This window comes from Dipodomys spectabilis, unplaced genomic scaffold, assembly GCF_019054845.1.
Source record: "Dipodomys spectabilis isolate Male_0828 unplaced genomic scaffold, ASM1905484v1 ptg000299l, whole genome shotgun sequence".
Lineage (NCBI taxonomy): Eukaryota > Metazoa > Chordata > Mammalia > Rodentia > Heteromyidae > Dipodomys > Dipodomys spectabilis.
This window is the reverse complement of record NW_024870976.1, coordinates 1,470,626-1,493,284: the sequence shown is the minus strand read 5'-3', so window position 1 is coordinate 1,493,284 and position 22,659 is coordinate 1,470,626. Positions and strand designations below refer to the sequence as shown.

Here is a 22,659-nt window from a genome sequence, read left to right as displayed (position 1 = left end):
CTGCTGCTTCACCTGCTCTCTCTCTGGTTGGAGGACAAGTCTAAGTCTGTGCAGAGATGACCTCCAGCCTGAGGCCACTGCTCCTTGGCTGGGTCAATGCCAAGACAGAAACCGGAGACTTCTACCTCAGGCCAGGGTGCAAGGCCACAGTTTTCTATCCCAGCACCCCAGGAAAAGTGTCCCTTTAATGAATGACTTGATTGCCCACTGACAACTGGTTTAACACAGCAACACCCCTGGGAGACCGACTGCTGCATCAGCCTTAATTAAACATTCCACAAGAAGGTGTTCATCTCTGGGGAATTCCGCACACACACACCCCGTGGAGGGGGTCACCGGCTGACAGTCCCTGGAGTGCACAGGGCCAGCGGGTTCAAGGCCAGCCCAGAGGAGCTGCGAGTCCAGTGCAGGAAGGCTGGCCGTCCTGGCCACACGTCCCCCAGATGTCACTCGCTCATAGATGTCTTCATTTCTGAGACTCAGATCCAGCCTTGATTTCACCAGCACGAAATGCATCTCTCCATCCCTTCCAAACAAGTGCCAGGCGGCCCCCGAGCAGGTGCACAGCCCAGAACCCACCTTGAGGCAGGGCCACATCTGCCCAGAGGTCAGGAAGGAGGAGGAAGGAAGAAGAGAAAAAGGAAGATACCACTTCAAACAGCACAGATCCAAATCTCCCACTTGGCTTAGATGTCCACAGCCACAAGCAGCCCCTGCACTAAGTCACCCCCGAGGGTCGCTGGACACGTGTGCAAACTCCATCTTTCCTTGGGCGAGTAGGCTCTCCCTCCATAGTGCCCCCTTGCTGCCGGGCCTCGGGCCTGGGGATGGATGCACCCTGAGATGCAGGCAGCCAGCATTCCCTGAGATTCACATGGATTTCTGGAAGCAAAGAGTTCAGGCCACCTTCTCCCACACTGCCGCTGCAAGCTTGTTAATAGCCTGTGCTAAAGAAAACTGGTCAGGGGGCTGGGAAGGTGGCTCCATGGTAGAGCACTTGCCTCGCATGCCCTGGGTTCGATTCCTCAGCACCACATAAGCAGAAGAAGCCAGAAGTGGCGCTGTGGCTCAAGCACTAGAGCGCTAGCCTTGAGCTGAAGAGCTGAGGGGCAGCGCCCAGGCCCAGAGTTCAGGCCCCACCACCAGCAAAACAAAAACAAAAAACAGAAAGCTGGTCAGAAGAGCTGCCACATTCACTAAGGCCTGGGCTGTGGGTGGTTTAATGACGGGGGGGGGGGGGGGGGGGGATTCCTTGTGTTCCCGTGAAGAGGACTCCAACTGCCGCCACACACACCAGCCTCTTTTTGACCTTGATACCTGAATCCTAAGGTCTGAGACCGAGCTAAGGACTCTCCAAGTCCAGGGCCGGCCCTGGATGCACACACGTCTGCAGTTTTCACCCCTCACCCACTCCAGCAACAGCCTAGAAATGACCCAGAACTCCTTGCATGCGACCCCTGGCGTAAGGGCAAAATTAAAGCAGGCTGGACGGCAGTGTGACTTTGTGCTGACTAGCAGCCACTTCCTCACCGCTCAAGCTGCGGGGGGCGGGGGAGGGGACAGGTGGGTTTTATTGAAGCCAGAGCCAGACGCAACTTTAATGACCATGGCCACCAAGGTGACCAGAAGCCTGGTACTTGTCCCCAAACCCCGAGCAGGACATGTTTATTGCACAAGAAAGCAGCCTGCATTGGGCTGGCTGCTTGTGTGTGAGCCCAGCTGCCCACGCCTGTGTGGCCCCTCTCTGCCCCCTTCCAGCACAGAGAAGGCTCATCCCAGGCTGGGTCACTGCAATTTCCATCCTGCCACTCTCCCTCCACACACACACACACACACACACACACACACACACGGGCAAAACACAAGAAGGAAAGGGATTCCCCCAAGAAAATACACACAGCACAAAAACCTAGATTCATTCCTCCAAGCCAGAAGCCACTTGGCTAGTAGGCCTGGGCAGAGCTGTGTGTTCACTGTGCCTCCATTCAGGAAAATAAGAGCCGCAGGGAATGGTCATCTGGAATGCCACACTTCCCCGGGGGGACCTGGGGTGGCTACTCAGGCAGGCACATTCTGTTTTTCATGCTCAGCTGTGGGGCCCTGACCTCTCCCAAGCCCTCACAGGTGGCCAAGTGCTACCCCACCTCTCAGGGCTGGTCTCTCCCCCCCTACCCCCCGCCCCGAGGGTCAGGAAGAGGAGAGGAGGTGTGAGGCTGTGTTTGGGAAGGAAGGAGAGGCCATGAGGAGGGAGACTTCCTGGCTGACATAAGATCTGAACCCCCATTCTCCCTCCTCATGTTTGGGGCTGTATAGCATAGCCCCTAAGCCTTAAAGAGCTACCCCTCTCCTAAGCCGTAGGTAGTGAGGGTCCCAAGTGCTCCTGGCATGCCCCAAGTCAGATAAGGGGGGGAGACACGTGGGGATCCATGCTGGGCAGCTGGCAGCGCCAGATGTTAGCCACAGGCCAGGGGTGGCCAGGCCCGCGATGCCGCTGCACACATAAATACTGCCTAAGTGGCTCCTGTCACTTAACCGCAGCCTCCTTTCCATTCTGCAGGAGCCCAAGGTGATTAATGAGAATTATCATGAGCCCTAATCAGAGCCGTTCGGAGGAGGCTGGGGTAAAAGGAAATGCCCTTTGTGGGGCCACGGAGATCACTTTAAAGGGCGCCAGTGGCATGTGTCTGCATGCATGGGGCACACATGCACGCAACATGCCTTGCACATGTGTACACACATGCCTGTGCACACAAGCACACATGTATGTGCGTGACCTCGCATGCGTCCCCAGGAATGGCCTGCCAGCGGGAGTGGGTCTGGACTGATAGGGAGGAGGAACAGATAAAAAATAGCCCTGTCCTGGGCCAGGAGGGCTCTAATCAGGCCGCTCGCTGGCTGTCCCAGCCCAGCCTGCCGACAGCCGGAGAACACAGGCCTCGCACAGCTCCGCGCGGCTGGAATGAATTCTCTCCCACTGCCGGACCAAGAGCATGACTTAATACATTTGGCGGCTGCTGGCAGACTGCACAGGCTTGGCCCAAATTAGAACTGGGGCCAGGGCTGCTGCCCGGTGGGAGGGCGGGTATCCTCCGCGTCCATTTCCTCCTGCCCACAGGAACACCCTTGACCGCCCTGGGCCTCTTGGTGCCGGAGACCGCGCTGGGCACCCCGAGCGGGGAAGCGCAGACGGGGCTGCGCGGCAGGTTTCCTGGTCTGCCATCCTCGCCCGGGGCCCAGTGTGACTTCCAGATACAAAGTGTCCTTTTATTGCAAATATCAATTCAGAAAGGGGCTAGTAGTAAGCTGAGAATATTTGGATAAACTTGACAGCCCCGAAGACTGAAAAAGCCCTTTTGTTCCCCCATGAGAGGACGGCGGTCCTACCACCCTGGGCTCCCTGGAGCCGCTCCAGAGAAAACTGAGGTTGGAGCAGAAAAATGATTAGGGCGTCTCGTGAAAGATCTGTACTCTCGCTCCAGTGTTTATTATTATTTATTTTATTTTTTATTAGAATGTGTGGTTAACATCCTATTGCATAAGACCAGGCTGTGGCTGTGTCTGCCACACTACAGTCAGTCTGCCTGGGTCTGCCGTGGACAAAGGAGACTTTGTGGCATGGCGGGAGGGGGAGGCGTAGGGAGTGGGCTGCACGTGGGCTTTATTTTGCTCGGCTTTGTTTTTGAGATGTTGGCGGCCGGTTGGAGAAGGTGTGAGCGTCTTCCAGTGTTTGTGCTCTGACCAGCAGAGGTGGCCGCCGCCGCTGAGCCCTCCCGGTGTGGCAGGGAGGGGTCCCCACGGCCCACGAGGCAGAGGAAGCTGGGTGTGTGGGCGTGGCTTCCCCCAGACCTGGCGTGGGTGGAAAGAGAAAAGTTGACCACGAGCCCCGCGCTGTGGCTGAGCAGGTCTGGGACCCCCCTAGAAGGGACCTTTCCACTGACCCCAAGCCCAGCACACCGACAACCTAAGCCAGCCTGGGATGGGGAGGAGTGGTTTGCCCGACTCTTCCTCCAGGTCTCTACTTGCTGCTCAGAGACGTGCATGCAGGCAGGTGGTTCTTGTTCTCTTGAGAGAATGTCTGTTTCCACTGGAGCAAAGAGTCATCTCTCTGCAAATAAGGGGAATTGGTTCTAGAAACTGCCATAGAAACATCCCTCCATGGACCAATCACCCTTAGAGGACCTGATGAGCCATGGCTATGCCAACAGCCGTGACGCTGTACTGTTTAGGAAATGAGAGCGAGGGAAATACCGGTACAGGCTCAGTACAGGCACACTTTGGGGTGAGTGGGGTATTTTTCCCCATGGTCGGTTGAACCCACAGCCGTGGGAGCTGAGGCATAATGAAGGCTGACTGTATATGCAAGTGTAAACTATGGCCGGCGGAAGTCGTGTGTTTTAAGGTAATTATACTCCCAAGTTTATTGTGCGTGCTTCTGAGACTTCAGTGACTTGCTAGAGTAGGTGGGAAAGGCAGTTATTTTAAATGTGAGGGTTCTGCTACATTTTTCATTAAGCTTTTAGAAAGTAAAGTAGGATATCATATTAAAAGAAGCTTATCTTCCACACCTCCACACCCTTGGGGAAGAAGTGATAGAATAATAATCAAAGTGTTTGCTTCTGTTTTTTTAATTATTTTATGCTGGGTTCTGGCGGCACAGGCATTGAATGAGAGGCTGAGATGTGGAGGATCAAAATTTGAGGCCAGCCTGGGCAGAAAAATTCATGAGACTCCAAAATGATCTACAAAATAGCCAGCCTCAAAACAAGGCTGGAGGCATGGCTCGACAGTAGACCACCAGCTTCCCAGGCACAAAGCCCCAAGCACAATAGTACTCACTGTCTAGAGAGGAAAACCCAACAAAGGTGATTTAAAATGAAAGTGGCATGTGTTGTGAGAAAGAGGTTGAGCAGAGGCTGCTCTGTGGTTTAGGTCTCTGCACAGCAAAGGGCTGAACCTTCTCAGATACCTGCAGAAAACCTTCTAGGAAACAGCCCGCCAGAGGGGAGGAGGTGTGTGCAACGTGGAACCTGGCTTAGTGAACACTCCTAACCAGCCAGGAATAAATAAAGACCTGTTGTCCTTCCAGGCCTACCCCAAGCCACTGCTGAGATGGACCAACCACAGGTCACTGCCTAGGTCAGCCCTGACCCATGGACTCTGAGATCGAATTTCCCATTCGGGAGCCACAGCCAAAGAAAGCAGGTCTCTGGAGGGAAGTCTGGGGGTGTCGTCCACTAGGACAGGCACCCTGGGTGTCCCCCACCGGATCCAGAGCCCGCCAGAGTCCCCAGGCACGGCATCCTCGCCTCCCTCCTCCCTCCCTGCCCCCCCCACCCCGCACCTACCCTGAGAGGCAGGGGAGAGGGTCCTCCTCCAGAGAAGCATCAGTCTGGCCATCCTGGGAGAATGCCCCAGCCCAGGACAGTGAGGACTGAGGGACACTCACCACCAGCCAGGGGGTGCTCTAGCTCCATGTGCTGTCTCCTTTTTCTGTGGACTTCCCTTCACATCCTGAGACCATTGGTAAACACAGATCTGCAGAACAAGTTGATCTCCAGGCCTCCTTGAGGGAGAAAAAGCAATGTAACCTCTCCATCTGTCTTTTCTGGTGTGTGTGGTGGGGTGGGGATATCCTAGCAGAATCTACATAGAAAGACCCGGATGAAATGTCCTATGGCTCCCAGACACCCCCATTCACATGCTGGGTAACTAACTGGGTCCATTGCGTCCCACAAGGCTGGAAGATGTGCTCAGATCATTTTGGCTTCTTGTGACTAGGCTTGTAATACCCCTCTTCCATCCCATTTCCTGGGTTCCAATAGACATTGGACGTGACTGGCGAAGACTTAAAAAACATTTCATTCCTTTGGTAACTGTCATCCACCTCCGCAGGCTAGAACACAGGGAAAGAGGAGCGCTGTGGGGTCAGTTGGTTCCATCTGTTTTTTCAAGGCTGCTTGACCACACCCCTGTCTAGGAGTCATCCAGACTTGCCCATCTGACCCACCACCCGGTGTGGGAAGGAAGCTACCTTGGATCCCCAGGGAGATGTCTCAGGCTGAGCTCACGGCCGAGGATGGGCTCCATGTATAGCTTTAACCAGGATCCCTGGTTCGCAGCCAACTCCGCGTCACCATCTCCTGTGTCTTAGAGGCTCCACATCGGACTCTGGGATTGTTGGCTACATGAAGCGGGTCGGCTAAGCGTATCATAGACGGTGGATCCTGGGCCCCTCTCGGCTCACCCAGCTGGTGTGGCTGAGTTCCAGGCAGAAAAACAATGTGGGAAGCAGACCCACGATAAATCACCCAGAGGAAAAGCATGCTCGTCACTCAGTAAAGCCAAAACAAAGGCCGGGGCCTGGCCCGCATCTTTCCTTGCACAGATACCTGGGCCCACTCCGGCGAGAGACTAGAGTTGGCTATTTCTAGTACTTCCAAAGACAACATGGGCTGCACCAAGCTCTTTGCCAATGACCATTTTTGTATGTCAAAGAGCAGCAAGGACTGTGCTTTTGTAGGGGTTGGCAAGGTGTTTGCTTGAACTTGGCCTGTTGAGATTTGAGCTATTTCCCAGAGCTGACCTCAAAACATCAGGCTGACACGAAAGGCGGTGAGTCACTGGCTGCTCTGTTACCCACGAGCCCCTGGGAGGAGGAAGAGGGACGGGCTCTCAGGCACTGCGTCAGGGCCGTGGAAGGCACCAGATATAACTCTGCCGTGTGCGGACTCTGGCTAGGCCCCTACTGTGTGCCAGCTCCCACGGACTAGCCACAGCCGTGGCTCTGGGGAGCTAGGTCTCCGTTGCACTGTGCTGTGAGGAACATTACTCAGCACAACGATTCTGTAACTGATCTGAGACAAATTACGGCTCTGGTGACCAAAGGGAAGGCCACTGGAAGGACTGGCAGGGCCTTCACAGAACCCAAGGTGGAGAGGGAAGGAAAAGGGCCAGATTAGAGAGCGCAGAGGAGAAAAGAGACCAGCACGCAAAAGCAAGCACAGGGGGCACTCCTGGGCGTTCTCAGCTGACTTGAAGCCCCCCAACACAGTCTCGTATTTCCTAAGCACGCACTGACCCTATCGGGGCTGCCTGGCTCTGGGACTCAGACATAGGAAACCTTTGTGGCCGCTGCTATTGTGGGAGGAGAAGGACGTGAGGTGGAGAAGGATTGGTCACTGCAGGGCCTCCCCCGGGAGGGGTGGGGGCTGGGCAGGCCTCTTGGAGTGAGCCCACCCTGGGTTGAGGGGCCAAGGAAGCCTCCCAGGAGAGGTGCCCTTTGTTCTTCCAAACTACAGCTCTTCTGTTTTATTGTGGCAGCTGAGGAAGCCATTGTGGGCTGGGCAGGTCGTGGGACAACTCTTCCCCTTCCTCAAACCCTCTGTCTCCCCAGTGCCCTCGTCTCTCTACCCACCCACCCAATGTCCATCTAGCCCCTAGCCATCCATTCCCTTATCCAGCCAGCTACAACCCACAAATCCACACTCATCAACCCATCGGTTCATTTCTCCGTCCATATAGCCTACATACGCCTATTTGTCCATCAGCCCACCTGTTCAAAATCCATCCACCCAAATACACACCTATCACACGCATCTGTCCACCTATTCATCCCACCCATCACCTGTCTACCAACTCACATATCTACCCACCCGCCCGCCCGCCTGCCCATTCCTGGAGATATTCAGTGAGTCCCAACTGAACACCTGTTCTGGAGGAGGCTCTGGAGAAGCACCCTTTGTGCTGAGCCTCCATCCCCCAGTAAAGGAGAAGTGAGTCAGGACGAGACAAGATGCACAGTAAATACTGACAAGAGCAGCCAGTGCCCGCTGCCCAGTCCATCTGCCCCTTTTCAGCTCTGCCATCTCCAGCCAATTATTGGATTCCTTTGTCCCTTGGTTTCCCCATCGTCAAATGTGGTTCCAAGGTGGCTGTCCCTGGGGGAGATGTGGGACCCAATGACTGGGGTCACCAAGATCAGCAGCCACCACTGACGGAAGCAGAGGTGATCACAGCCTTGGTGGGGGTGGGGGGCTGGCCAAGGGTGAGATCAGAGGAGCTCAGGGCGTAGCTGGGAGCCCTGTGCTGGGAGCTCGGGGTGGGAAGGCTTGATCACCCTTTCTGCTGGGAGGCATCAGTGCTCTTGGGACCCATCTTCTAGTTGTCCCGGTGCCGCACATGATGGCTGTGGTGGACAGCCATGCCGTGGGAGAGGATCTAAGGATTAGGAGGCCCTGGGTCCTGAGCAACCCCGTTCTGAAGCTGTGTGCTAAGGTGCAGATGACTCACTGGGCATCAGGCAGGAGCATCTCCCAACAAGAAGAGAGCCTGCCATGGCGGGGCATTGGGTGTCTACTCTGGGAGCCTTTGTCTAACAACAAAAAACCCAAAAAACACCCAAAGGTCTTGCTCCCACAGGGCCTTGGAAACCACGTGCCTGCTATTTTTGAACCCCCATCACACACACACATACACACACACCACCGTGCCACGGCTTGCTGTCTGTGGGGAGCTCTCCCGCATGCATTGGCAGGGGCTGCCGCGCCCACAAGCTCTGTACTTTGTCACCATCTCAGAGCCAGAGAAAGTAGCTGACACCTCCCGGCCTGGCCTCCATGCGGAGGAGGGGCTTCCTGAGGCAGACCCGGCCCGCTCACCCGGGTAGGGGTGCAGCCACAGGCATTTGGTTTGGGGTTGTAAAGGGTTTTTCTTAAGCTCTTTTATGATCAAAACCCAGACCAAAGCAAAGGCAGCTTGTTTCAGAAGGTCAGGCGAAGCTTTGCCAACAAGCAGCGTCCAGGCTCTAGAATTCTACTGCTTCCTCGCACAGCTTCAGGCAAGTTTAGGTCTGAAAAACTGTTGGAGCTGGTCACATTGGAACTGGGTCAGCACTGTTCCAGATGGACAGAAGAAGCAACAGTGGCCATGCAACTGCCCCGTGACCCTTCCTCCTCCCTCCGGAGACTTGGGTCAAGGCTCTGGCCTCAGCCAAGATCGGAGATGGCCTGAGACCCTCAGGGGAGGTGGGGAAGGAGAGGCCCTGCTGTGGACCCGCACCAGGGGAGCTTGGAGGACTTTGGACCGCCAGCCTTTGCTAACGACACAGCTCTGCCAGTGGTGTGGCCTGGAGGGACAGCCACAGGTGCAAGACCCGCTACCCCGGGCTGGTGCATGCTGGGAGCAGCCCTAGGCCATCCTCAGTCTTGGTCCTCCCGTCACAAGGCCGGGGTACACACAGGTGAGCAGGGCCTTTTTGCCCAGCATCTCCCAAGAGTGCCTGGATTACTGTGACTCAGAGATCCACACCGCCTTGGGCCAGGAGCCTCTGCAGGAACTGACATCTGGGCCCGTGAGCATGGCGACTCCCACTGTTTCTGGAGTTCTCGACGTGAGAGGCTCCATAGGGTCTTGCTGGCTCACTTCCCAGCAGATTCAGCCTCAGCCCCCACATCCTGGCTTTGCATTGTCATCAAAGCGGCCAGCAATGCCCAGCAAGGGGGCGCAGTGGAAGGGGCTCCACCGCCCCAGGTAGCCTCCACTCAGCAGGCCTGGGAGCGAGGAAGGTTCAGCACGCCAGGAATGGAGGCCTGGGCCCCGGAGAGGAAGGTAGGGGAGATTTCAAGCAGGAAAGAGCCAGGAGCCCATGACTAGGGTCTTCGTGACCCCTTGGGGACAAGGCCGACCCCACGATGCCTTGCTGGAGACCATCTGTGGCAAGTAGACGTGAGCAGGGTCCGGGCCCGGGCTGATGGCTCCTGTTGGCAAGTCACCGACAACTGTTACTTGGAGTTTGTGTCTCGTGCGGAAAAGGGAAACCGAGGCAGGACCTCGAGGCAGGAGCAGTTGACAACAGTGAGCCCGCAGGGCCGGCTCATTATTCCTCCAGGGTCCTCAGCACCCCATGAGCAGCCAGTGTCAGATGGCTCGCCTGTGACCCCGGCTGCTCACGCCAGGTGGCCGCTGCATGTGCCAGTCTGCGTTTCATTCCTTATTTCGCTTTAGATAGGGAAAGCAGGTATGGGTCAGAGCTCTAGTCCATAACTGACAAGACAAACCACCCATGCCAAGGGGGACCAGTCAATGATTGGAAAGGAAGTCCCGCCCCTGAGCAACAGGCCACAGGGGGACAGTGGCAGGCCTGGGTGAGTTCACCCTGAAGTGTGTTTGTATCTAAGTCACAGGAAGGGCCAGTGACCAGCCACTGCAGAGACAGTGAGAACCAGCCCTTGCACCCCAGGTCTGCCTGGCCCCTCCTCTCCACCCCCTCTGATATTTGCCGGAGACCCAAGTGTGTAAGACACCCTCCCAGGTGGAGTCTCAGCCCACAGAGGAGAGGGAGAGGGAGAGGGAAGACGTCGATCGAACAGTGTGGAAGGGACCAAGGACACAAAGGAGCAGCCAGAGAGAGAGAACCGAGAAGAACTAGCTGCATGCTGAGCAGGGCCTGGTGTCTGGGTGTCTGGCTGAGTACACAAGGCCTGCACCCCAAGAGATCTGTGGTTCCAGGTTGTATCTTGGGGAGACCATCTGTGAATCCTGAAGTCCTTGCCCAACATCTCGGAGGCCTATGCGTGGCCTTGGTATGAGAGAGGAACTCTACCCTGAGAAGATGTGTGTGCACCCCAGGAGCGCCATGATCCGGGGACCTCTAACTTGCTGCTCAGCCTGACCCTGAGCCAAGATAATCTGCCTGAGACCCACACACAGCCGGGTATCCCCGGAGTAGAGTTCAGGTATCACAGCACCATCCCTGTCATCGGGCCCTCTCATCTGGTCAGACGACAGAGCCTTCCAGATCCTGGGCCGTGCTCCGAGGTCTCTGAGACCCTGACCCTTCCCGACTCCAGCCATACCACCGCCCAGTGCCACCCAGGGCAAGTCAGGGAGACCCAGCTAGCTTCTTCTAGAAGCCAGCCTCAGAAGAAGAGCGCTCGCTCACTCGCTGGCTCTCCCCTTCCTTTCCTCCCTCCATCCCTCCTTCCTCCCTGATCCCTTCCCCCCTTCCCACCTGCCCTTCCAGCCCCCGCCCCGCCGCAGCCTGAGCAGGTGGGCCCCAGGCCCGCTCACCGGACTGCCCCGCTCCTGTCTGCTGGCAGCCGTGCAACTCCATCGCGCTGACACGTTTCTCCTCAGCGCTTGGCCATGTCAGCACCGGGCTATAACGAGCGTCAGGATGGGGATTTATGAGCTCATCCAGGCTCCATGTCCACCCCGCACTGGCGAGTTTTCCAGAACGCCTTCCCTTCTCCCGTCACAAGAATGGACTTTCTGTTCAGCTACTTGTGAATGCCGTAAATCCTAACCGTTGTCGTGTGTATGTGTGTGTGTGTGTGTGTGTGTGCATGTGTAGCCATTTTGCATGTGCCTGTGTGTCTATGCTAGTGTGGGTACATGTGCCCCTGTGTGTGTGTGTGTGTGTGTGTGTGTGTGTGTGTGTGTGTGCATGCATACACACGTGCACCTAATCATAAAAAAGTGACCCACAAGACTCTGCAGCCAGGCCAGTCGCTCGGAATCAATTGTGGATCCTTAAAGAAGGGGACGGGCAAGAAGGCTCCGCCTCACTGGAGAGAGCTGTGGGTGTCAGCCAGAGCCGTGTGCAGACGTGTGGGGTGTGGGGAGCCACGCTGCTGTTGTAGGATGTGGGCCCAGAGGGCCACTCCCAGGCCCTGCTCCCTCCCGCCTGCTCAGAGCCCATTAGGGGAGCTGATGACAGATGCAGGGCCATTCCTGCCTGCGTGCTCACCCTGGACGGGGTCGGCACTGCCCATGCCCGCGAAACATGAAAGAACCAGCCCAGCGGAGAGCCATGATGTAGAAGTGCCGGAAACCTCAAATGATGTGCAACAAAAATTGTCAAGGTTCAGACAGTCTCTCCATCCCTTTGCGTCGAAGCTCAGCCTCTGCCAGGGTTGATTTATGAGTTGGGAACACTGGCAGGGGACATGGGGGGTCTGAAAGGCCAAGTTGGGGGTAAGCAGATTCATCAGAGGGTCTGGGCTTCCCGAGGCCTGGCCCCAACAGAAGCAGGCTTTGGGGTGGAGACCAGGCCGGGAGCTGAACTGTGGGTCTAGATGGAGGTGCAGGCCCAAAGCCACCACGCCCTCTGAGCCACGTGCCTGACAAAACAGGCCAAGAGGACGTCACAGGCTGGGCCGCCTCCTTCGCTGGGCCCACTCTCCTCCCCATGCGTGTCTCTGGTCTCCCAACTAACCGTCAGCCTCCTGTGTGGCTCCCAGATGAAGCTCACAGCTGTGTGGCTTCATGTCAAAGCTCAAGCCCATGCAGTGGCCGCCTCCCAGATGTGGCTGGATGTGGCGTTCATCACATCAGAAAGGGGGCTGACACCCTGCCCTGGCCTCCGTCAGGTCCCCGGCCCTGGCTGTCTGAGCCTGTGCCCTGCTGCACAGGGCACACCCTGGCTCGGCCATCCCCAGTTCTTCTTTCTAGAAGCACCCAGAGCCCAGCGGGTTCCTGTCACAGGACACGTGTGGACCCCAGAAGGCTCCTCCTCACTGCCCAGGAGCTAGAGCTCAAGTGCTCATGGGCGTTGGTGTCCTGGCCAGCAGGAAGTGACGCCACTCTGTGACAGACTCAGGGTCAGGGGCTGGGAAGAGGCTGCGGGCCGGGGGAAGGGCAGGTGCACCACTGCGACCTGGCACCCCTGGGAAGGTGGCCTAGCCCTTGCCAGGTTCCTGGGCTCAGAGAGGGACAGCATGTGCCCACTGTGTCAACACAGCTGGTAGTCCCATGTTGAGGGGAAGTCAGGATCGTGAGTGGGAGGGCTTGGCGTTCTGTGCAGGGCCAGGCCTGTTAGTACTCTGTGTCCTCTTCTCTCTCCACCCACTGCACACACACAGCCTCTGACATACATGCAGGTGCTTTGTGGGCCTGTCCATAGCCAGCATAGAGCGGTCAGGCCTGCGGACTGACCCTGGGCAAAGCAGAAGATGGGGACGAGGGGCTGGAGGGGCTCAGTCATTTGACCCAAGTCACAGAGAAGCAGCTGCCCAGCCCAGAAATGGCTGCATGATCTCCGTTCCCTGCCACTTCCTCAGTAAGAGGAGCTGCTGAGAACCTGCTGGCTGCCCCCAGAAGAAGCTGCAGAGGCCCTGGGAGCAAGCCAGCAGCGTGTGGCAGGCACACAGGGGCGCCCCTCTGCCTTGGAAGGTCTTCCTATATCCAAGTCCCTCCTGCCCACCCCTTTCTGCCCAGGCTTTGTCAGTAATTCAGTCAGTCGCCCATGGCTAGTGTCAGCAGGGAAGAGACCGAAGACCCTCAGCTACCTGTGTGGTGTAGGTGCCTGGCCTTCTGCCCAAGGCTCGGGAAGAGACAGGGATGCAGAGGCAGGGCATTCAGGCCAGGTGCTTCCTCACTGCTTTGAACTGACTGACCCCAGTGGGTCTGTTACCCGGGAAAACCCAAGCAGAAGGGCAGAGGGCCTTGTGGCCAAGTGGGGCCTGCCCGCACGGGGCTGCAGGCTCAGCAGCCATGGTGCGCTCCTCAGCAGCCTCCCGGGGCTGACAGGCAGGGACAGAGCGAGTTCTCCTTGTTTGCCCCATGCCGTCTGGCACCACACTTAAGTCTACGAAAGGTCAAGGGTTGTCAGCACAGAGGGCCCGCAGTCCCGCTCCAGGTCAGCCTGCAGGCATCTTCGCAAAGCTGGGCCTGAACATCCAGAAGCTTGTGGCTGAGGAGGAGCTGCCACCGTGGAGCCCACAGGCTCCAGCTGGGTGGAGACAAAGCCGGGCTCAGCAGCGGCTCCTGGGCCTGCTGAGGGCCACTGCCCTTGAGTCCCAAGCCAGGAGAGCCCTGGCCACTCAGGGATGGTCTGAGGTTCCTTGACTTCTTCCCAGAGCACCTGACTCCCAGACCTGGAGGTGGGAGACAGTGCCTCCCCCGGGTCCTGCTGTTCACAGCAGAGCACTCCGAAGGACCCCAGGGGACAGGAGGGACAGGAGGCCCACAGTGCCTAGAGCCGTCTCCCACTCTGTGAGGCGCTGCCTGCCTCCTTGCCCAGCCTTCACCAGGTCCTTTGGACTCATTCTCCAGTCACCCCTGCCCACCTGGAAATACCTGTTTACATAGAGGCATACCTGTTCACCTGCCACCGCTGCATGTTTGACACAGGTGGTCATACCTGGATGCACCCACCCACAGGACACACCTGTGCACCTAGACACACACCTGTGCACCAGACGCATCTGCCCTAGGATGCACCTGCCTGTCTAATCTGCACACCGGGTTACACCTGGGGACCTATATACAGGAAAATGTCCGGCTACACGTGCACGCTGTTCCCGGGACACACCTGCACGGCAGGACTCACACGCTCTACGTTCTAGGACTCAGTGTGGTAGCGGCCTCAGATCCTGCCCACCAACCTCCCTCCCAATCTACAAGAAAACCTAGCCTGCCAGACCACAGGATATGGTAGCAGGTGGCGGCCAGCCTCCTGACTGCCTGCTTGGTGCTGTTGTGTGCCACCTTCAGATTCTGAAGCAAGGCCTGTGAGGCCAGCAGCTTCTGCAGAAACTCTCTGTGGCAGGGTGAGATCAGAGAGCAAGCCTGAGCCATCCTGCCCTGCTGTCAAGTAGAGCTCAGCGCACAAGAGCAAGGCAAAGCCAAGCTGGGGGGGGGGGGGAGCCAGGGGAGGAAGGGAAGCGCAGGAAAGCTAGGCATGTGCAGGCCACAGGTGTCAAACAGAAACTTCCCGGCTTCAAGGACGCGAAATGGCTTGCTTTCTCGCAGGGTGATGTGCAAGCTGGTGTGAGCCTGCACCTGCAGGGGTGAGCGTGCACACCTTGACGCACATGCGTGCACAGGCTCTGATGCAGCTGCACACCCAGGAACACCTTTCATTTCAGAAGCACTCTCTTCTAGCCCAGCACAGGCTTGTGTCCTTGGCACAGGGCTTTGTTCTCAGCCCAGCAGCCTCTGCCTTTCTCACACTTGGGACCGTTTTTTGCTGGGGAGTTTTCCCACAAGGCTAAAGACTCGTGCTATTGCTGACCAGGATAATGATCTGCTAGGTGAGAGCAGAAAGGGCCATCCCCTACCTCTCTCCCAAAGGCGCCGGGGCACAGGTAGGCTGCGTGGTGAGGGCCTCACGCTCCGTGGGGTGCGGGGGTGAAGTCACATGTGACTTCTCACCTCACTCTGGGTCTTCGGGACCTGGGCAGCGTGCAGCTGTAGCATTTGGGTTGCCTCTCACCGTGGTTTGCTTTATTTCCCCTCTGACAGATGTCTGAAGACCTGGGCAGTGAGAAGTTCTGTGTGGACACTCACCAGGCAGGGACCGGCAGTTGGCTCAAGTACATCCGTGTGGCATGTTCCTGTAATGACCAGAACCTCACCATGTGTCAGGTCAACGAGCAGGTAGGTCTGGTTAGGCATTCTGTCCCCCAGGGCTGTCCTTGGGGATGCTGCATCAAGGTGGATGGGGGCACTGAGGAGAGAGACAGCCTGAGCCCTGGCCAGGGTCTTCTGTCCAGCCCTGTCGTGCTGCAGGGGTGGCTGTGTGGCTGTGATGAAAACCTGTCAGCACCTGGAGCTCTGTGGCTTGCAGCCAACACGGCTGGGCAGGTCCCCAGACCCACAGCTGACCGGAGAGCGGTGTGCGTTCTACCAACCCCAGGAGGCAAAGTGTACCCTGCTGCTTTGACTCTTTCTTTATCTTCAAGCATGTAGGGGTTGCTGAAGACTCTCTGTGCTGTGTGCTCAGAGCACTGGGTTCTTCTGGGGTGCTGGGGGCCCTAACCCCCAGCAGCAGAGTTTGTTCTTGCCTGTATCTTTGGGCCTGTGTGTGAAGTTTCATGGGGCAGGGGGCGGGGGGAGTCCCGGTGCTTTCAAACCATTCATGGAGCCCACGTTACAAAGGCCACATTCTCTCATAGTCCAGGCAAGCTATTAAAAGTGGTTCAGGCTCTTGACTAGAGAAATACTCTGCATTTAAAATTGCAATGAGTTAACCCGAGGGGAGGCCCTCTGGCCTCCGAGGGCTGCCGGTACTACCTTCTCAGGGGCTGAGTCTCCTCCCTTTGGGGCTCATCCTGGACCAGGCAGTGACACCTTTGGACACAGGACCCCGTCTGTCTCCAGGCAGGGCTGTGGATCTGCCTCTGCGGCCAGGACCTCAGTGGCTCTCAGAGTCCCAAAACTGGAAGAAAGAGAAACTTCCTGATTGTAAATAATAATAATAATGCAGAATCAAAGCAAGAGACGCACCCTAAACATTAAAACAGAACTCAAAAAAAAAACACCTTTTTCTGCCTCCAGATGAAAATGAAATTTGTATGAAGAATTAGATTTAGGCCATGCTGACTTCCAAAATTTTGCCCTGTGGAGCAGACCTGTGTTCAGGTCTACTGCGAGCCGGGGCCCTGGGCTGGGAAGTGGAAGGGCTTCGGCGAATGCAAGCGTGGAGAGCAGCGAAGGATGCACGTTTAATGGTTTAGAAAACAAATGTTCATCAGAACCGGCCCACACGGAAGCAGGAAAGCAGGCTCCTCTGTGCAGCAAGCCTTGTGGAAACCACGCAGATTAATAACCTTTTCAAAGAGAAGTTTGTCTTCAAAGATCTTTGTTTTACAAATGCACATTTCAGAGGCTTTGTTAGAGCTCCATGGGTGAGCCAAATGCAAGCGTCTGGGTCCAGCTCCATCGTCTGGACCAGGGTGGGAATGCTCTGTGCTCCTTGCTGTGTCCATCCAGTTCATTCCCAACTTGCCCCCCCACCCCCGGCCTGCTCTGAGCTCTGTGCTCACCTTGGGAGCTCCCTTGAGCTGGTGTCATGTTGGGTGCCTTCAGCCTCTGTGCACCTCTGCGCTTCCCTCTACCTTGGCCTTGTGGGATGAGTTCTTCCCAGTTCAGGCCCATGGGCAGAATAACACTTACACATTCAATAGGAAATTGAAGCTTTGCCACATGCCACCTTAAAGAGCCAAAGGCAGAAATTCCTCCTGTCCCCTCCCTCCCTTCCCCTGAGAGAAGACAGGCCCTTACCCGGACCCCAGCGCTGTGGGACACTTAAGATTCTGGCCAAGCCACATAGGATTCCCCCCAGCGCTGCTTGTCCTTGGGACACCAGTGTGCCCCCTGGTGGTGGTCAGCTGGGTGCCAGGGCCGTGGCTGCAGATCGCCATCAGGCATGGGTCAGAAACTGCTAGAAGCCATCAGGCCTTTCCTTCTGAACCCCAGATCTCGCCTTTGAATTTTGGTCATCTGAGGAAAACGAGCCATTGATGAGGATGTATTCAAAGTCTTTGGATAATAACGTTTAAACTCACTATATGAAAAACCAGTGTAGTCTCAGTAAATATTTCCTGGTTAAATGATGTGACTTTGAGGAAGAGATAGTAGATTTCAAACCAGTTGTTCAATAGATTCTCAAAAGCCAAATGCTGATTCTCTGGACAGCTGCAGCCCCCACTGAAAGCCCTGCTACCCAGGTCCTGACCAGTCATTCGCAGCAGCCCGCCTTGCCCTGCTCTGGGGCGGACATTAAACCTGGCCAGAAATAGTAATAACAAAAAAAAAAAAGGTTTTGAAGACAGGCTTCTCCTTGAAGAGGAAACATTACAGTATTAATGGAGTTCCTCAGATTTCCACCATCCCAAGGGGGTTTTACCAGAATGTCTGAGAAGTTATGAGCACCACACACATCCACACATACGCACACGCACATACCTGAGAGTGCAAAAGCCAACTGTAGCTGGGCACTGGTGGCTCACACCTGTCATCCTAGCTACTCAGGAGGCTGAGATCTGAGGATCAAGGTTCAAAGCCAGCCCGGGCAGGAAACTCCATGAGATACATACACACTCCTCCACACTGAAGGCAAGATATCCGTACCTGCACGTCTGCACTGCACAAAATCGTCAGTGTTGGGTCTGTGAGTGGTATTTACCACAGCGAATAAGTCAGAAAGGCATCAACTTCATTTCAAAGTTCCAGACACATGACCTCAGTCACTGTTGTCAGAGGAAAGAAAAAAGCAGCAGAGGGTCTCAGCATCTTAAGAGAAACTTCTGGAAGCCACAATCCCCAGAGGAGAGTGGTGGCTGAACTGAAGACTCAGGTCAGCAGGTGGACTAGAGACCTGGGCTCTGGTCCCCCTGGGAAGCTCCTGGTGATGGTCAGGACTTGGGTAAACTCAAAAGCCAGGCCTGCTGATGTCCTGGAAGAGACCTGAACATCAACGCCATGGGAGGGAGTCTTGTCTCTCTGACCTGGTGAGGGTTCTAGCTGCGTGGTGCTGTGATTCACACAGGCCCTGGAACTAACAGCGACTCTCCTCTGACACCCCCCCCCCGGCTCTGGGCAGCTCCCGACTAACCAGGATCCACACGTGCTCACCCAGATCTCACCTGGACTGGGCCTGCCTCCGCCCGGAAGAGCAGCTCACTGGGTCCCCTCTCCCCCTTCCCAGGCAGGGCTGGCCGGGGTCTGTGCCCCTGGGGCAGCTTGGGTTCCTCCACCTCCCTGGGCTTTTGTTACCCCAGAGGGACTACTCTCCATGATCCCCACCTAACGGGCCATGTCCCCTCCTAACCTCTGCGACCGAGTGTCTCCTGAGAAGCCACGTGACCTCATGAGAAGGGGCTCACCCACTCCCACAGGCCCCCCGGCCCTTTCCTTACAGCACACCGCGGCAGAGGCCGCCATGTCCCTTCGGCTTCCTCCTGGGCCTGAGCCTGGGCCCCAAAAGGTGTCTTGTGATGTCTACCTGGCCCACGGCCAAGGGCACATCACAGCCTTCTGGGGCCAATGGCTCTCCCACTCCCCGGAACAAAGGCTTCCAGGTGACCCACCTGGTAGAAGTCAGTGGGGGTTCAGCGCTTCCTCCAGGATTTAGGGGCTGATTGGGTTGCAGCCCGGTAGCTTTGCTGGATAGTCAGTGAGCAAGGCACCCGCGAGCTCTGGCTGATGTCGCCAGCCTGGCGCAATCTCGGTTCACCCAGCCCCAGGTCCTGTCTCACCCCAGCTCCATCGCCAGGCCCGTCTTTCTGTTTAGAAAATGCCAGACATGCAGGTCACACGTGGGTGGTTCTTTCTCCTGCGATTCCGAGCAAATGAATTGGTTTGAAATGTTAAGGAGACACAGACAGTGTCTGTTCCTGGATTTCCTTTAAGGGTAAGAAAGAAAGCAAGGACTTGGACATGAAGGGCAGGTGTGCAGGAGGAAGCCGTGGCCGAGGGAGCGGGCAGTCGCTTGGGCACGGCGGGCGGACGGATGGGCAGATGCTCTTTTTCTTTTTCTCACATCGTCTCCATACGGCAAGGATGTTGGTGGGGGGACTTCCACCAGCCAGCAGGCTGCGGATGGGAAAACAACAGAGGCCCCGCTTCCCAACACAACTCAGAGAAGCCAGAGGCCAGAGGGCCCCCCTCTGCTCTGTGATCACCTGACCGTAGGAGAGCAGCCTGGCCTGCCCTGGCTGGACAGCCCCCGGGGACACCTGGGAACAGAGGGCCCAGGTGCTGCCCTGGGCTCAGGATGCTGAGCACAGCGGCAGTTTCCCTACAGTCGGGCAGATGGGGCACCCCCTCCCCAAGAATTGCTAAATGAAGCCGTCTGAGCAGAAGACTGACAGTGGATGCACAGCCAATCCTTGCTCTTAATGAAAACCGGGTGTGGCTCGACCCCGGTGCAGCCTGGTGGCCGAGGGCTGCTCTCTTTTGCCTTCGTTTCTTTGGCCCCGACCTAGACCCCCCCCCCCTTTCCCTCGCCAGGGTGTGTGATCTGCTGGGGCTGGAATTTTAAACAGGGCGTCTTGTGCTGACCCCCTGACATTGCTTGACTCCTTTGCTCTTACGCTACACCATTTTTTTAAATTAAAAATCGTAAAATCTTAACTGAGTCGGTTCAAATAGTAGACATCAGTTTCCCTCGGAAGGCAAGCAGGCAAGCGGTAGCATTTCTTAGACAGTTTACAGAACACCTTTAAGTCTGTTTGGATTCAGAAATGCTGTCACATGCCACTGGACTATCTTTCTCTCTGAAGAGCCACAAGGTTGAAGGTCATCTGTGCTGTGTCCCAGTAACCCTTTGTCTACATGTATCTTCTCTTAATTAAATACAGTATTTTACTAGCCAAGGCAATTTCAAAATGTGGATGGTTTAACAATAAACGAAGAACTCCCATGTTCAAAATTCTGATCCACATTGTAAACTAAGAAAGGAGTATACGTAGGAATAACATTGTTTTTCTATTCAATGTGTGAGCTGAGAAGAAAGTGGCAGAATATATAATGGCAAAGCAATAAAGATTTAGGCACAAATAAAACTGCTTCGGCAGTGCCTGGGAAGAAGGGAACGTGGCATCTCACAGGGATGTCACTGAGTCCTTTCCTCTCTAGGAAGGGAAGGAAGGCATTGTCTGCATGTTCCTGCAGTCTGCCCAGTGCGCCCAGCCCTGCTCTAGCCCCTAGCTTCTGCACAGCTTTGAGAGAGTAGGCAACCAAAACAGGCCAGAGGAAAACCACCGGGAACAGGAGAAATCAAACTTCATGTCCACAGGGTGAGCAGCCGTGGAGGAGCAGCTCTTGGGTCACAGACCATCTTTGAAATTTGGTTTTTAACCACCAATTGCTCAACCCTCAGATGGCCCAAGGGTCTGGGTGACTGCAGCTCTTCCCCAGAGGAACGTGGCTCAGAGTTTGGGGAAAGCATGCAGCACACACAGTGAGATTGCCCAAATCCCCAGAGCCAAGGCTGGGACCTGACGAAGGTCTTCAGAGGTTCTGAGCGATGTGCACATGCGCGCACGCGCGCACACACACACAAACACACACACACACATATGCCCAGTGATGGCCTCGGGACCAAGATTCTCTCTCAGTGGACAAACCCGGTCACTGAGTGAATTTGTTCTTTAGTAGTGATTTTTAAGGCAATTTAATTTCCATTTGTAATGTACATGCCTTTCTGAGGGAACCACTCCAAGACCTTTACCAACTTAAGTCAAGGAATTTGGAAGTCTGAGATAGTGAGAAATTGGCGTGCCTTCCTTCCTTCCTTCCTTCCTTCCTTCCTTCCTTCCTTCCTTCCCTCCTTCCTTCCTTCCTTCTTTCCTTTCTTCCTTCCTTTCCTCCTTCCTTCCCTCCTTCCCTCCTTCCTTCCTTCCTTCGTCCTTCCCTCCTTTCTTCCTTTCTCTCATTATTTCTTTTACTTTCATTCTTCCTTCCTTCCTTTCTCTCATTCTTTCTTTCTTCCTTTCTTCCATTCATCCATTCATACTTTCATTCATTCTTTCTCTTCCTGCCTTTCTTCCTTTCTTTTCCTTCCTTTCTTGTGCCTCCTTTTCTCTCTTTCTCTCTCTCTCTTTTTCTTTCCAAGATATTCACATGGAAAGAAATTTTCACCCACTTTATTCCAACATTTCTTTAAAATTTCTTATACTGGCCAGAGAAGAAGGAAAATAGAATGGCTTGGGCTTTCACTTGCTTGATTCAAGCAGCCATTCATTTCAGGAAGGAGAGAGGAGATGCTGCCCATATTCAAGCCGCTGACCTAGAACCTGTTGTCAGCTTGTTTCTATCCTGTGCATTCTGGACCGAGGTTTTCGTTTATATAAATGCTAAAATTCCAGGATTAAGTAGGAATTAAAAAGAGTATCTCTTATACCCTCCTATCTGAACATAGTATCTTCAGTATGGTTTGGGGACTCTAGGGGAGAAAGAATCTAAAAGCTCACAGCCATTACAAAAATATTTCTTTGTCTTCCAGAACATTCCCAGGGGAAGTAAAGCTCATTTTCATAAAAGGCTCTGTCGCCATGAACTTCGCCTGCCCTAAATCCAGCTTTCCACAGGCAATTCTCTGTCTCTGGGTGAGAAGGCCGCCAGGGACTTCTACCAGAGCTCTGTGTACCTACAAGGAGCTGCCCCTTTGTGTCTGAAAAGTGATAAAAGAGGGAGAAAATAGCTTGGGTCATGCTAAGTACACTTATAATTCTGAGGACCTGTGTTCAGTGCCGTTCACCCAAGTTCAATAAAAACTGTTGTCGGCAGAAAGAAGCCAAGGGGAGGAAACAGAGGCTCAGTTCCTGGCCCTGTCTGCTAGCCATCATTATTTTTTAGAGCCGTTTAGAGCAGACATTTATTAGGCTCGTAATCTCAGCTGTTGGTAAGAGGGGCCGCACCCTCAACCCTTAAACGGGGAGAAGATGCCAGGCCTGCTGCCCCAGGACCCAAGGACTTAGCCTGTGGGGCCATGCAGGTCTAGAAAATGTAACAAGGACTTTCTGGTGACTTTCCTGTAGCCACTCCCTTGGGCCCTTGGGACCTGGGGGGGGGGGGGGGGGAGGGGTAATGAGTATCAGACTCCCGTGGGCCCTTTTTTTTTTCCCCCTCTTCGCATGCATGAAAAGTCCCAGCCACCACCTATCCATGTTGCTAACTTCCACGGACCTAGCAAGGGCCGCACAATAAACCCGCTGCAGGAATTTTTAAGGGGTTGCAATTATAATTTATGACGGGCCCCACACGGAAGGGGCCTGGCACGGGACCGTAAATGGTAATTTGTAACACCCACCCTAGGAGCACAGAGGCAGCCAGACCCCCAGATCCCTCTGACACCGGCCTTTGTCCCAGGTTTGTCCCAGGAAGCCACTGGCCCCCCAGGGCCCCAGACCCCCCCTTCGGAGCAGGTAGTTA

General features: G+C 55.4%; 1 protein-coding gene across 1 annotated transcript in view; it reads left to right on the top strand.

Moving 5' to 3' along the window:
- Prdm16 (PR/SET domain 16) overlaps window positions 1–22,659 on the top strand; it is a 302,219-nt gene that overhangs the window by 245,576 nt on the left and 33,984 nt on the right. Inside the window, exon 4 of the mRNA XM_042701904.1 lies at window positions 15,244–15,378. Coding sequence (XP_042557838.1) covers window positions 15,244–15,378 — 135 coding nt within the window. The remainder of the gene's footprint in view (window positions 1–15,243; window positions 15,379–22,659) is intronic.